This window comes from Scophthalmus maximus, chromosome 16, assembly GCF_022379125.1.
Source record: "Scophthalmus maximus strain ysfricsl-2021 chromosome 16, ASM2237912v1, whole genome shotgun sequence".
Classification (NCBI taxonomy): domain Eukaryota; kingdom Metazoa; phylum Chordata; class Actinopteri; order Pleuronectiformes; family Scophthalmidae; genus Scophthalmus; species Scophthalmus maximus.
In genome coordinates, this window is record NC_061530.1 from 4,567,747 (window position 1) to 4,583,268 (window position 15,522).

At 40.3% G+C, this 15,522-nt stretch overlaps 1 protein-coding gene across 2 annotated transcripts; it reads left to right on the forward strand.

Moving 5' to 3' along the window:
- Positions 1–185: 185 nt before the first annotated feature.
- mbtd1 (mbt domain containing 1) lies at positions 186–15,256 on the forward strand. 2 transcript variants are annotated; one of them, XM_035612526.2, is made up of 17 exons: positions 187–364; positions 1,441–1,645; positions 1,789–1,922; positions 2,008–2,122; positions 2,221–2,303; positions 2,410–2,527; positions 3,512–3,646; positions 3,752–3,840; positions 4,098–4,332; positions 6,017–6,072; positions 7,727–7,831; positions 7,921–8,068; positions 8,193–8,275; positions 8,476–8,710; positions 11,360–11,431; positions 12,944–13,099; positions 13,630–15,256. In XM_035612526.2, exons 1-17 carry the CDS (start codon positions 344–346, stop codon positions 13,746–13,748), a joined length of 2,109 nt encoding a protein of 702 aa, XP_035468419.1. In that variant the 5' UTR covers positions 187–343; the 3' UTR covers positions 13,749–15,256. The 2 variants fall into 2 exon arrangements, with proteins under 2 accessions (XP_035468420.1, XP_035468419.1); XM_035612527.2 differs by lacking the exon at positions 12,944–13,099 and having other exon boundaries at positions 186–364.
- The last annotated feature ends 266 nt before the right edge of the window (positions 15,257–15,522 follow it).

Below are 15,522 nucleotides of genomic sequence, written 5' to 3' on the forward strand. Positions count from 1 at the left end.
GTTGGCTTGATACACAAAGTAATGCAGAGATGTTTTATTTGCCTCTGCATTTTTTTTTCTATTTTCTAGATGAAACTGAAGAGGCCATTCATTCATTTCCATTGCAGTCCTCTTGTTTTGTTTCTGTGTTGGTGGCTGACCTCCATTCCGACTTGACCAATCGCGTGAAAGCAGGTTACGCTGGCGCATGCGCAGATGTGGCAAAGTAATTTGTTGATACCCTGCTTGGTAGTATTTATATAGTTGTTGCTAATTCAAAGCAAACATTTATCCCCCTCGTAGGGATTTTTTTTACCAGCACGGGCAGCACAGTGAACCAGAAACTTGTCTATATGACGGGCTGATGGAAGACACAAGGGATTTGGTGAGTGAATTAGCATAATTTTAGGGCCGCGAGCCTCCGCTTACAGAGGATTTGCTAAGGCTAGCGCTCCTCCTTTGTTGTTATCTGTTTTAACGCAGCTAGCTAGTGGCCAGCTGGACTTTAAAAATATTAGGACGCTCCCCGAAACGGTAGGAATACAAGAACACAACAAACCATTTAACTAAACGTGAGCAGAAGTAAATTCGCAACGCAAATAAAAAGCGTGGTGTTCTTCTGGGGGTGGAAAAGAATGGGAAAACATATTTCCGCTAGCTAGCTGTGCTAACACTAGTTAGCATTACGAGCTACTCCTAATAGGGCCGCCCCCTATTTTATATTGTATGTTAGCTATCTTTTTTTGTTGTCTGCATCTTAGAATTTAGCCCAGAATATATTAACTGTCTGGTGCGTTGCTTTTTTTTTTTAATCAATTCATCATTCTTTGCGTGCCAAACTATTAATATTAGCGCAGCTAGTTGGGATGTCACCTGTAATGCTGTAAGGAGGAAGTAAACAGGCTGTGACAACAATAAAGATTTCATAATGAACGATCGGACTTTCGCGGCAGTAGTTATGTTAAGATTGAATTTGCTTCGCAGATGCAGATCCCCAAGCAGATGACATATTAAATAGCCTAAAGTAATATCTAAGTAAAGGTTGAGCGTGTGCTATGCTACTAGAATTGTACTCTTAACAACAAAGCTATTCTAAGTAAGGGTACTCTAGAGTCTTCTCAATCGTACGCGATAATTGATTTATTGAAAATGAATTTTGGATCAACTTTGATAATTGATCAATAGCTTTCGAAAAGTATTTTTATTTAATCAAATATGGCAAAAAAAAAGTTATTGGTCCCAGCTCGAATGCAAATTTATGCTATTTTTATTTATTAATTCGATTTTTTTTCTTGCCTTCTGTGATAATATCTTATACTAAACACCTGTGGCCGTTGGACATCGGACACCACAAGACATAAAAGATGTCACCTTGGTATTTTTCTTGTTGTATGTCGCAGCATAACATGTCATTAGTGTTATTAATTCGGATGTGTTTTTGCCATTGTCGCAACTGTGAAGGCTGAACGCACCCCACGTTCAGAGCGAAAGCGGAGAGACTCGTTCGGGATGTTTGATGGCTACGACAGCTGCAGTGAAGAGTCCACCAGCAGCTCCAGTTCAGAGGACAGCGAGGACGAGGTGGTGCCCTCCATCCCTGTCAGCCTGCCCATCATCAAGAACAATGGTCAAGTCTACACCTACCCTGATGGCAAGGCCGGAATGGGTCAGTGTATGGAAATGCGTTTGGAATTTGTAGTTTGTGTGGCACTTTGGAAAATAATCCTTTATGAAATAATCATTTAAAAAAAGTATATGCCTGAATGTAATAGTCTGATTTTGACAGATCTTGCTTCTGTTTTTTTGCAGCCACCTGTGAAATGTGCGGGATGGTCGGAGTGCGAGATGCCTTTTACTCCAAAACCAAGCGCTTCTGCAGCGTGTCGTGTTCTAGGAGCTATTCCTCCAATTCCAAAAAAGCTAGCATCTTGGCCAGACTACAGGTAAATGTTTAATGAGGTGACTGTAACACAGATTAAGAAATATATACAGTTACAGAAATGTTGATTCCTGCTTTAACTTTGAAAGGGCAAACCACCAACGAAAAAGGCAAAAGTCTTACAGAAACAGCCTCTTATGGCCAAATTGGCAGCTTACGCCCAGTACCAGGCGAGTCAACAGAACCAGGCGAAATCAAAAGCTGGTATGTTATCGAAAAAATGCAGTCATAATGGTTAATGAAGTAACAGTGCTGCTCTGTTAAGATGTACTCCAGCCTTACACTGTCCTTGTTTCTGTCAGTGGTCCCCGCAGAGAGCTTTGACTGGGGTCGGTACATCTTTAGCAATAACACAGTCGGAGCTCCAGTCAGCTGTTTCAAGCATGTAAGTAAAAAAAAAAAAAAGAACCTGAAAAAAGAGCTGATAAGAACCTGACAAAGATGAGTTGCTTTCTCAACTGGGTAACTCCGTCGCTGCTTGTGTGTTTCAGGCCCCTATGGGGACATGCTGGGCAGATATAGAAGAAGGTGTTAGGATTGAAGTGCTCAACTCTGACACCAACCTCTCCACTAAAGTATACTGGATAGCAGAAATCATTAAGTTGGCAGGTAAGACCATTTCTAGTCCGAGTCCAAAATATCCACCCCAGCAGATATTTCGAAATGAAATTATCTATATTGCAATGATAGACATTTAGTATAATCATTTAACTTCTGCTTTTAACTTCCTGTTAAAAGGGAGTATTTTTTTTTCTCCTCCACAGTCGCCAAGTACTTGCTTATTGTGAGAACTTTTGGTTTTCTCTGTAATATTGTGAGGTCTTGACCTTACTGTGTTAAGTGCCTTGAGACAATGTATGTTGATATTTGCCGCTGTACAAGTAAAATTGAATCGAATTAATTTCAATATTAAAAAACTACAATGCCGACGAATGCCACTTTGCAGAGTATTTGGCCATTCGATCACTTGTTTTGTGTTTTGCTGGATTATCTATTTACGATCTTTGTGGTTTAACTGCCATGATATCCACGTAAGACAATAGAGTGGCATCCTGTTTTACTTTGTCATGGAATAATGCCCTCCTCAACAGACAGACGCCTGACAAACACGAAGTGTTGGAACAACCAATGAACAAGCTCATTCTTATCTGGTTCTTGGTACCGTGATCTCTGTCGCAGACGTACCTTGGACTTCCCATTTAGATGGCACATCTCCAGCTGAACAGAGAGGCAGCCATGTTTGGTCATTTGACCCGATTGCTGCGGACTGATTCACTGATTCACTGATTCCTTGGGTTGTGTTCAATAACAGCACTGGTGTTTCACGTTTTCTTTCTGAAAAATAACTTGCAATATCTTGACCATAGGCAACGATATGCCATTGATAAAACTGCACTCTACTTCTTACTTGTTCTGGACTTTTCGTCAATATTTTATGGTCTTCGTTATGCAAGCTTTCTAATATCATGAAGACTCTTTGGACTTGTCGTTCATGGCGGCTTAACAGTTGAGCGTCACATGTTTAGTGACATATAGTATCTACAGTTCCGTGACTTGATGTGACTCAACAGTGTCTTTTGTAACGTCCTGCAGGGTTCAAGGCTCTCCTGCGCTATGAAGGTTTTGACAATGACACCAGCAAGGACTTCTGGTGTAATATCTGTATCCCCGAGGTGCACCCAGTGGGGTGGTGCGCTTCCAGTGGCAAACCCCTTGTACCTCCAAAAAGTGAGCCTAGCGCAAAACTAATTAACAGTCTTGTTCTTCTGATGCCTGTGTTCTTGGATAGTTTATTGTGACCATTGCTGTTGTCTTTTATTGTCTTTCTTCCAGGCATACAGCATAAGTACTCTAACTGGAAAGCCTTTCTCGTAAAGCGTCTTACTGGAGCTAAAACACTGCCACCTGACTTTAATACCAAGGTGAGAAAACCAATTCCTCATAAATCAAATTATACTCTTTTTGGTGGCCAGTGCTTATATTCTTGGATTAAAGCCATCAGGAAGATGATATATTTTTCACATTGATTTAACGTCTCTTAATTTGGTAATGTGTTCAGAGATTATTTGACAAAACAACTTGTGTTGCAAAGTTTACTCTTGTTGGACATCAAAGTCCTTGCACTGTGACGACGAATGGTTTGCCTTTGTCAAATGCATTTCTCCTTTTTTCCCTGTAGGTACATGAGAACATGCAGTTCCCCTTTAAAAAGCTGATGCGGGTGGAGGTGGTGGATAAGAACTACCTGTGCCGGACGCGGGTGGCGCTGGTGGAGCAGGTCATCGGAGGTCGCCTCAGGCTGGTCTATGAGGAGAGCCAGGACGGATCGGACGACTTCTGGTGCCATATGTTCAGCCCTCTCATCCATAATATAGGCTGGTCGCGCAGCATTGGACACCGCTTCAAAAGATCTGGTGGGTGTGCAAAGTTCCAGCAGCGCTTTTGTTCACTGCAGTCCAGACCATAAGTATTTTCATCTAATTTAGATAAAATAATGTTAAGTGCATTAAAGTGCCAAGTCTTAGCTCTAATTGGAGTGCACAATAATACAAAATGTCCCAAGACTGGTGTGCAGAAAAAACATAGCACAGAACTGAGCACCCACACAATGTGAAAAAACAAAATGAAACCAGAATGGCATCACATACCTTTACCGAGGAATTCCCTTTAAATTCAATCATGCCGCACTAATTTAACCACACTCCGAGCTCATTCCCCTTAATTAGCCTGATTATTTTATCCATGCATTATTCCTTGGGAATTAGGTGAAAATGTCAGAAAATGCTTGAAACGTTAAAGAAAGTGATCCTGGATTGTCCCCTTGTCCCACAAAATTGACTGTTTCTGTCTTGGCCCATGTACCATCCCCCCACTAAGTTTTGTGTAATCCTCATGACAAACCAACAAATCAGGGGTGAAAACATAACTTCTTTGGCAGAGTTAATAAAAAAAAAGAGAAAAACTGCCTCTGTCTCCTGGTACATAGATTCAGTTCAGTCATGTGATTATTATCATTGTCTACTTCTCCAGCAAGAGATTCCAAGCCACTCTTATTCTTAAATCTACTTTTTAGTAGATTTTATTCCCAGCAGTACAACATCCCAGATTTTCCAAAGTCCCACCTTCAGGAAGCAACGATTTCTACATGAGGAGGGTCACAACCGATAAGCTATAGCCTTTTTAACACAGTGCTCAGATTTTAGGTGTTGAAGGGGGTTTTTCTTCCCCATGCAAATTATTTCCTGCTCATTTGCAACCAGGTCCTTTGCCACTTTTCTATTTAGTCTGTGCGCGCCTCCTTTTTTTTTCAGAATTTACTCAACTGTTCATTTATGCAAACAAACTAATTTTTAAAAATATTTCTCTTATAGATTTTTGCTCCTTCTTCACTTGCATGGTCACCTTATTTCTCCTTAGTTATAGTTAGTTTCTTCAACTAACATTGAAGCGACACATGGCTGCCCAAACTTTTTTAGAAAACAAAGTTTGCAATTACCCTACAAAATTTTGACACTATGACCATGTTTTACACCCGGGACAAAGCATCAGCAAGCACTGCATAAGTGCTAGGTTCAGACTGACATGGCTGTCATTGTTCAATAACTGTACAACTAGAAATACTTGTGATCTGGACTGTATATGTAAAATCTGTATTGCCAATGATACTTATTTCTTTTTGCCACTAGTCAGAGTTTAATGTTTGTCAGTTACTCTGTATTTGACAAAAATTAACCATTACATTACACAGAGAAGCTTGAAGGAGTATCGAATATTTTTGTCAACAACGGTCCTGTCCATCACTTCATGGTTGTTCTAGTAAATCCGTAAAATTTAAAATCATCATTGATTGCGGTGATAACAGCTGTGGTTATCATAATTTTTTTTAAAATGCTGCTTCATTTATGAATGAAAGTGACTTACATACTGTATTAATCAAACGATTAATTTCCTTTTCAATCATTGTGCCTTGAAGCCCAGCACAGAGTTTGATACTTTCTTTGCAATCCTTTAGTGCACATGGAGCTCTTTTTGTTTTGTTTTTTTACTGTGTATATTGCTCAGACATAAGAAATTTCGATCTGTCAATATATTTTTCAGATATTGCAAAGAAAATGGAGGGGCAAGTTGATGCTCCTGCTCAGTTCTTCCAGAAGGTAGTGTTAACATTTCTATTTCTATTCTAACTTTTTCTATTTTTGAGTTGTTCACAATGTCCTGGTTATGGTATGAATAATGTGTTTAATAACAGCCATTGTACGACCTGGGGCTTTATTCACAAAGCTAACCGATACAAAGAGTTGCTCCTAGTAAAGAAATGAAAAAAAAATCCTAAAATTATGTTGTTTGCAAAGAATTTCCGAGTGACAACCCACCGTGGCGTCGACCCCGTTGGTTTTTGAGCTGCTGTTTTGAAGCCTCGGTTTTCGCATTTTGACCAGCGCCATGTTGGTGTTGGTGTGCCCACCTATGACTGACCAGCTGTCAATCTTGCTGTATCCATGCTAAAGCCACAAAATGAACATCATGCTGTTTTGGAGAAGACTTGAAACTAAAGATTGAGGCCATGAACTCATGAGGACGCTATAAATCAAATGAGAAGTACAATATATTTCCCATTGACTTTTTGCAACCAGTGGAGTCGCCCGCTGCTGGTGATTCCAGAAAATACAGGCCTCAGGCACTTCTGCATTAGCATAAGAGTTTCTTAAGCAGAGGAGAAAAGGTGTTATGAAATTATTTAAAATAACTGCAGCAATTTTAAGAAAGTGGTACGACACCTGTGGAGAATCCAGTTTGGGAGCCGCACTGCTTTACACACTCCTCACTGGTGCGTTCAACCACAGGGAATGAGTAGTTACATGCCAACCAACACTACTACTAATATTGACTGGCCAGCTGTCACGGAAACTGATGAAAATAGAGCCATCCATCAATATCCAACAATTTAATTACTAAAATTACCAACATGGAAAAAAAACATTAAAAAAAACAACCTCTAAACAGACTACTGGTCAAGTATGCCTGTTTTCAAACATTTTGTTGCCGCACATCATTAATGAAGACATTTTTGAGACTCATGATCACTTTGCACCAATGCTTCAACTAGTAAGTAATTTTATATCACATTTGGACATTGGGTCAGCTCTGTAAAGGCCCCTAAATCTTTTTTATAATCTTTGAATGGTGGGGAGTGTTTTAAAACTCACAAATCTACACAACTTCATTTCCAATAAGGGTTTTGGGCATGTGTGTGGCAAAATAGCTCAAGGGCGACCCCAGAAACTTTCAATGAAGTAGCCCATGTTCCATCTGCAAGTGTGAAATTCTGTTGCCGTATAGATCCCGAGACTTACAAAAAAGCCTCTTGGACTGATATCCTAAACCATACAGGGTGTTGCACTGGTGGTTATTATTCTGCTTATTGGTTATTCTGCTACAGAAATGCCGTTTGAGTAGCTTATTGTTGAATTATCGCTCTCCTCCGTCTGGAATGACAAGATATTTTTACAATTTTTATGTTTCATTTTGGATTTCCTGTGTCAAATAACATTTTTGAAAATCATTTTTAGACCTTACGATGCACAATGCTCATGGAACTTTGGTTAACCAAGGAAATACTTACTTGTGAATTAAAAAACAAAAATACACCAATCGCATCATTCAAACCAGTTACCAATTTTATTGTTGTGGCTGTTTGGTATATGTCCATAATGTCATTGTTATGAACTACATTTATATGTATGTATGCGTAATGTTTGATAAAACCATAGAATTGCACGTCAACTTGGGTTTTTTTCTGTTTATCAGGTGAAAGATGTGGACCAGAGTGTGGACTGGTTCAGAGATGGGATGAAGTTAGAAGCCATTGACCCCCTCAATCTCTCAGCTATATGTGTAGCCACTGTAAGAAAGGTCAGTGTGTGTCTATGCTTCACGTTATTATTTGAAATAAGCTTCCAGTCAGCTGCTCCAGACCCACCTCGACCGTTCTCTGCTGTCAGGTGTTAGCAGACGGGTACCTCATGATCGGGATTGACGGTTCGGAGGCAGTGGATGGATCAGACTGGTTCTGTTACCACAGCACCTCCCCCTCCGTCTTTCCCGCTGGCTTCTGTGAAATCAACAACATTGAACTCACGCCCCCCAGAGGTACTTACACCCTGTTGAATACCATTGCATTTCCGAGTTGTTGGTTAGAGTTTTGTAGTTTGGTATCATCTTGTTGCATTTGGTTTGTTAATACTTTGGTCTCAATGCTGACTGTGCTCCCCAGGGTATACTAAACTACCATTTAAATGGTTTGACTACCTCAGAGAATCAGGATCAATAGCTGCTCCTGTCAAGCTATTTAACAAGGTATGCTTTATTGTGGTTTCTCCACCATATTTGTGTTAGATATCTTATAATTCTTTGACATTTTGAATGTTGTCTGGTATTATTAAGTTATTGGTGACTGTGACATATAAAGAATGGGATTCAGGATGTATCAGTTCTTCTGTATGTTTTGTTTTGTTTTTGACTTTTTTTCATTTCATTTTCTGCCTCACATTTTCTAGGAGGTTCCCAATCATGGTTTTCGACAAGGCATGAAGCTGGAAGCCGTTGACCTGATGGAGCCACGGCTGGTGTGTGTTGCCACAGTGACGAGAATTGTGCACCGGCTACTGAGGATCCACTTTGACGGCTGGGAGGACGAGTACGACCAGTGGGTGGACTGCGAGTCACCCGACCTCTACCCCGTGGGCTGGTGTCAGCTGACCGGCTACCAGCTCCAACCCCCTGCGTCACAGAGTAAGAAGAACACTTTTCAACTCCCATTATCACTGAGGCTGCATATGTGGTGACTTTAGATCCTTCCTCTAGGGTCCCCATGAGGCCAAAATGTCTACTTGCAAGATAGCTCATCACCTAAATGAAACATGGCCTCAGAATAGCTCAATTTGGTTTAATGAACATTTTTGCATTTTAGGATATTAGACTAGAGTTCAAAAACCTAAACTAAAAGTTGTACCCCAAGGATCTGTAATCTTTAGTTGAACAGCTTACTGCTGAGTTGTACTTATTAACTACTGTATACTTTGCAGTCCCTTTTCTGAAAAAGTCTGATAGTGATCAAAAATGGATCTTGCCACGATACCGAGTGTACAAGTCGTCATGTAGATGTGGTTTAATTACATTAATTCTCATTAACATAGATGTTTTCTGTTTTGTTCCAAATGCTCCTTTGAAGAGCTGTGTGCAAATGTCTCTCACTCTCTCTCTCGCTCCCTTTAAAACATCCATATGATTTTTACTGTCGTCAGCAGGTAGAATTCAGAATTGCGGTGCACGTTCACAAGACAGCCCTCGCTGTGCATCTGGTGGGCATGATAGTGTACTGTGTGACCTTTCATAGGGTATTTTTAGGATATAAAAAAGTTAGCATTGCCTGATTGGGGTATTATATACTACTTGCGCAGAAGGTATGCATCACTTCTTGGATGCTTTTCATTTTCTTCTATTAATGATGAATAATAGGAGTTTCTGCTGTTATAACTTAATGTTTACAGCTCTTGGTTTGTAAAATGTCAGGGTGAACAGGACCACAACTAAAAGGCAACCATGGCCCTTTTTTTTAAAAATATCATTAGAGATGGATTTATTTATTTTTTCAAATTGCAGTTTAATGGTAATTGGACTGTATTTATATAGCACTTTTCTAATCTTATTGACCTATCAAAGCGCTTTACTACCGCGCTTTTTCTATCACATTCATACAACACTTGCACAGCTGTCCAATTAAGGGGTTAAGTGTCTTGCCCAAGGACATGATGGAAGTGGAATCAAACCGCCGACCTTCCGGTTGGTGGACCACCCTTGGTGCTGCCAGCTGTGTGCCTTAGTGCTGAGGGGGGAAATGGGACGTTGTGCTCCCTCTGAATTAACCTATTATAGAAAATGGAAAGAAAACTTGATGTGGGTTTTCTTGCTGAAACCGCCACTAACAGATGGATGAAGTCAGCAATGTTCCACATTCTGTGTTCCATGTTGTTTAAAGATTCCTTTGCATTGCATACTGTATATCTTTTCACGCTTTATCACTCATCTCGAACTTACTTCATCAGTAAAAAATTTCACATTCATTGTATGCTTAATTTTTTTATATCAATTATGTTTTCCCATGTTTTGAATTAAAACATTTTTTCCCCTGTATTAGCTGGATACTGAACTAATCGGAAATGTTTCAAGGTTTTCTGGATTTCCGTCCCTCCATATTCTCATGAATGTCTAATCTCAGGAACACCTTGAGGAAATTCTTTGCAATAAAAAAGTTCATTCAAGGATGAACTGATTTTAAATGGTCAAATGTCAAGGCCACTGTGATGTCACTAAACACATTGTGGCCATAATTCAAGAATTCATGTCTGCTGTCATGACGTGATGCAAGTAACCAATGCATGCACTTTATTATGCTTCATCCAAGACTGTTGGTCTGCCTTTGAGTTGCAGCTGCAAAATGAGTCGAAAAAGGATGAAATTATTCCTAACAGTTCTTAAAAGTTTCTTTCTTCGTAATTAATACATCATTAATATTTTCATTATTATATATTGCACATCTTATGACGTTAGTAAGGTTCCGCTTAGCGCTGTGGAGCTTGTTGGTCTCTGGCAACAGGTTCCCAAAAGGCAGCCTGTGGTGTGTCACGTCCTTACTGAAGACCCGCCTTGATGAGATGACTGACAGATGCATTTTCAAATCCAAGTTCTGAGAGAGCAGTGACATGCAAATGCTATGACTGGGGGCGCTGTTTCACCTATTGCATTTGAATATTATCCACCGAAGTTAAGTGTTTGAAAATGATCATCATTTTCAAATGGTTAGAAATGCATTTTCATTTTAATTGTGACCTACATGTTGCTTGCTTACATGGAAAATGAAAATGCAATGTCTATATTGCATTTGCATTTGAATATTGTCCACTGATGTGCAGGTTAAGGTCTTTGAAAATGAAAAGTCAAATGGAGTTTGCAATTAAATTTTTACTCAAAAGACATGTATTTGTGGAAAATGATAATGCTATTGTGGTATTACATTTTCATTTTCATTTGAATAAGTCCCCTATAGGCTTCCATACTGAATAGACAAGGGTGTGAAGTGTAGCTTGACTGGTGGTGTACTTTGCGTAATATAAGGCCAGTGATTACTGTGGCACTAAAAAGTGAGTCATTGGCCAACATCCATCCATTGAGTGTAAAGATAACAGAAACACAGAATTATGTAATGACACTGAAAAAACTGTATTTTCCGTGAACTGGTCGTGTCATTGTCGATATACTGATAGTGACACTGAGTATCGGTCCTGCATCCCTAATCATAGCTTGTGCCTCACTCTTGAACCTTCTGATGCCTCACCGTCCACAACCGTCCCACGGTGTTCCTGTCCTCTGCTCTTCTTTCAGGTAACAGAGACCTGCCTCAGTCTGTGCCCAAGCAGAAGAAAAAGGCCCAGCAGTACAAAGGCCAAAAGAAAAGTGAGTCATCCGCTGTAAATCATTTTCTCTCCACCTCTTCCTTTCACCATCTCCTTTCCCTGTTGTTCTTACTGTCCCTGGCTACGCTGGCAACTCTGCTGCTCTGTTGCCGCTCACCCGCTCGGTGCGTCAGGGAATATTGTCATCGGACCTCTTGTGTCACACTGCTGGATGTCTGAAAAGATGAAAGACTTGTCTCCCTGTTTGAGTGGGATGCTTTGTAGTGTTTGACATGTTGGGGATGTTTGAGTGTCTCTGCAGGTAAACGAGAGCAAAAGGCCTGGTGTTTGCATTCCTCTTTAGGTCCAGGGTTTCGGATCATCAAGTAGACGCTAATGCTAGATTTATAACAGCAGTTAAATGTGGAAGCCTGTGGCCGCAAATATTAAAATGAAATCCTTAAATGAATTACTCATTTGTGTGCACACGGTACATGACGAAATCCAAATTAGAAATTTAAAAATTATGATTAATATTTGTAATTTTGCATCATTCATGTTTGAAAATACATAATTCAAACTGTCCCCCTGAGCATAACATTGACGTAATGATAATGAAACAGCATGTAAAATTTACTTTTTGTTGTCTGAACGAGAGACGATGTGCAACCTAAACTTGGAGGTATTATTTATTTATCATTGTAATGCGCCAATATTTACCAGTCTGAAATTGGAAATGTTATTTTTAATGGTCAATGTTTAATTTCAAAATGATAAATGGGGGATACCAGCAGTTGAGAACTGACATTTAAATTGCAAAGCTTTTATTTTGGCAGTTTAACACTTGGTTTTAGACATAGAATTATTATTATTATTATTATTTAATAATTTTGAATTTGGTATATCAAAAGTGTATCTTTAATAATGTTAATTTAAAATTTGACATACATATTAGGGGAAGACCGATTATCGCTTGGCTGATTATCAGCGCCAATATTTAAAAATGTGTTACTTTGGCTCTGATGCAGCCGCAGTCAAGACTCTCTGGATGCTCCACTAGCAATATCCCATCAATGTCATGTTCAAAGGTTCTTTGAATTTCAACAAAGTTTTGTGTTAAAAATTTGTTATTCTAAATTTTGATGCCGTTTGACACCTTTTTTTTTTTTTACTGCAGACAAATATTGGTTTCAAAAATCGGTTATCGGTCTCTTAGATTAATAAAAATTGGTATCGTATCGGCAGTGAATTAATTCGATTTTGTTGATCGATTTAAGTTATATGTTTGCGGCCACAGTCTTCCACACGTTTGCCACAGTTGCTGTAGCTTTGCTTGCGGTGGCTAACGGGGCCTGTGCTTACTCGGGTCTGGCAGTCTGAGTACAGCTTACCAGGGGCTTGATCAGGTGGGCACATGAAGTGACAACAGTTTTGAGGTCAAATTTCAAATTTCAACCTTTAACCTGTTTCGACTTTCTTCCTAATACGTAATCTGAACACTGCGACCACATGAACTGAACCCGTGTGTATAATGAGCCCCTGGTAGCTTACCTGAGTCTGGCTTGGTGTTTAGAGCGGAAGATTCCCGTTGGTCGACGGCCCTTCAGTCAGGCAGGCAGGAGGAGGAGCAGCTTCTCGGGGGACGAAGAGCAGAGTCCGCCCCCTTACCCTGCCCAGGGGCCTGCTCGGCCCCGGCCCCGAACCCACCTCCACCAAACCCACAAATCAGGTAACGCCACACTAAAGATAAAACCAGCAGCACAGCACTGCCGCATTCTGAGGCTCGGCCGGGTATCTATCGGGAAACACTCCTCTGACGGGCCTCGCCGTGGAGCTGGATGCTCCCGACGCTGCATGTTCTACTGTTAAATCAACCTTTGTTTCTGTATGTTCACTGTCATTTTCATGTTTCCTTAAAATTGCTCCTTACTTTTCGTCATCTAATTTGCAGGATTTAGAGTTTGGGCATTACTAATGTTTTGTCTCTATTTTGAACCAGTCATGAGGCATGTGGGTGTAATTTGATACGTGTTTTGTTGCTGCTGTTGTTGCTGCTGTTGTTGTTGCTGTTGTTGTTGCTGTTGTTGTTGTTGTTGTTGTTCTCCTGATGCTCGTCATGCATGTGGAGTCAACACTAACACCTGGAGCAAAGACAGACGGGCTCCTCCTGTGTTTTACTCACTCAATTGGCTTATCTGTGCTGCCCTCCTCTCTCCTCTCTCTCTCTCTCTCTCTCATCTGTCTCTGTGCCGTCTGTAGAGTCTCTCCTGCGCATGAAGGAGGAGGCAGCCGATGTGGACGAGTTCACCTTCTCACAGGGCACCTCCGACCAGGAGAGCAATGGCTCGGGCAGCTACTACATCAAACAGGAGCCCTGAGGGGAGGTCACAAGGGTCCGGACAGAGCAGGACAAACGGGCATAAAGGAAAACGCCTCTGGGAAAACCTCAGCAATGATCAGGAACGTGGGCGAGTCAAGCCTCAAATCACACTCGTAGACCAACGCCACAGGCCTTCTATAGAGTCAGTACAGGTGGTGATGGTGATGAAGAGGGCTGGTTTCATGCTCCTGAAAGAACATCCCAGTCAGACAGTCTTCTAACATAGTAGCTGTGTGTGCGCACGCAATCACCCACACAACCTGATTAAAGGGTTCGGAAAGCACCGGGGGGGGGGGGCAGTCGCAGATATTTGGGCATTTCATTTTCGTACCACCTTTTGGCTTTTCTTCCTCTCTGGTTCTGAAACATCCAACCCGGACAAGATTTCTTTGGATGGATTAAAAAAAATCAACCGTTTTCCCACAGAAACGGAGGGTCAACACAAGCCCGTCCTGCCTTTGCCACAATCTGGGCCACGCACAGAGACCTGTAGAAACTGTGAGAACCATTTATTGAGCCAGGTCTTTTTTTTTTTTTTGTATATATACAAATACACATTCAATCACACACACACACACACATAGGACAGCACATATATACATATATATATATATATAATTTGGTTTGGTTTAGTTGGTTTCCAGGTTTATAAGATGCAGTTGGTGAGTCGCCCACTGAACAGCCTGAGGAGAAGAGAGAGGAAGAGAGGCTGGCACAGACAGGAGCAGAGTTGTGTATATTTTGGTTATTTTTCATATTGCCAGGTGGACTTTTACTTCATTGAAAGTACTTGAAGTTTTCTTCTTCTTTTTTTTTGTAATGAGTGTCTTAATGTACCTATTTTGCATTTCCATTTTTGGTGGTTGTATGGGAAATGTAATAAGCGTTGTTTCAGAGAAGTGATTATATTCAAATAGTATGTGAAGACCTATTAAACTAGAACTGCAGAATATAGATGACGGATTGCGTTTGGTAGGGAGATCTCAGTACACTGCCGCTCGGCAGTACAGGTGTTGTGTCCTTCCAATGATGGCCAACCGACATTTCCACAGCCGTATTTATTTCTGAACTCAAACATTACAGAACCAAAGTCTGATGCCGTGTGCACGATAGTATTCGTACAAGAGCTTAAACTTACAGGTTTAATCAAAGTCGGGGTCCAGGGTCTGCATCGAGAATATTGTAGATGAAATATGTATATATGTAACGATGAAAATACGTGTGACATTTTTCCTTCCAGTCTCCAGATGTAATAGCGTATTCAGCTCACACTGAGCCATATGCTTACATTTGAAAAGTACAACAAAAGTGACTTTTTTTGCATTTTGAAATTATTAATGAGTAATTAAAATTTTTGATGATTAAATTTTTTTAGTTACTCTTATTAAATGTAGATCTCCAAATTGTCACAGTTGCAAAAATAATCCACATAAAATCTTCACCGGGTACCTTTGTTTATTTAGAGGCAGCTGTATGGTGAAACATTAATAAATGTTTTGCTCTCTAGTGAAATTTTGCATTGATTCAATTGGAAATTAAAAAACGACGCAGCATCTTATGCGTTTGCAACAGACACAATTTTTTTTTTACCATCATTACTTCTAAATTCGGTATAAAATACAGACACCCTCCTGCACATTCCACTTGGCTTTCATTCAAATTATACAGAATGTAATTTTTTGTTCACTCCTAGAACTGTGATCTTAAATGGATATTTCAGTGATTTTTAAGTGGTGTTGTATGAGTTACTTATGCATAGTTAATATGCTACC

What these genes read in the sequence shown, in the direction of transcription:
- mbtd1 (XM_035612526.2), top strand. Translation starts at nt 344, where the DNA reads ATGGAAGACACAAGGGATTTG. An exon ending in AGAAATCATTAAGTTGGCAG is followed by an intron (nt 2,528 to 3,511) that starts GTAAGACCATTT and finishes AACGTCCTGCAG; the next exon opens with GGTTCAAGGCTCTCCTGCGC. An exon ending in GTGTAGCCACTGTAAGAAAG is followed by an intron (nt 7,832 to 7,920) that starts GTCAGTGTGTGT and finishes CTCTGCTGTCAG; the next exon opens with GTGTTAGCAGACGGGTACCT.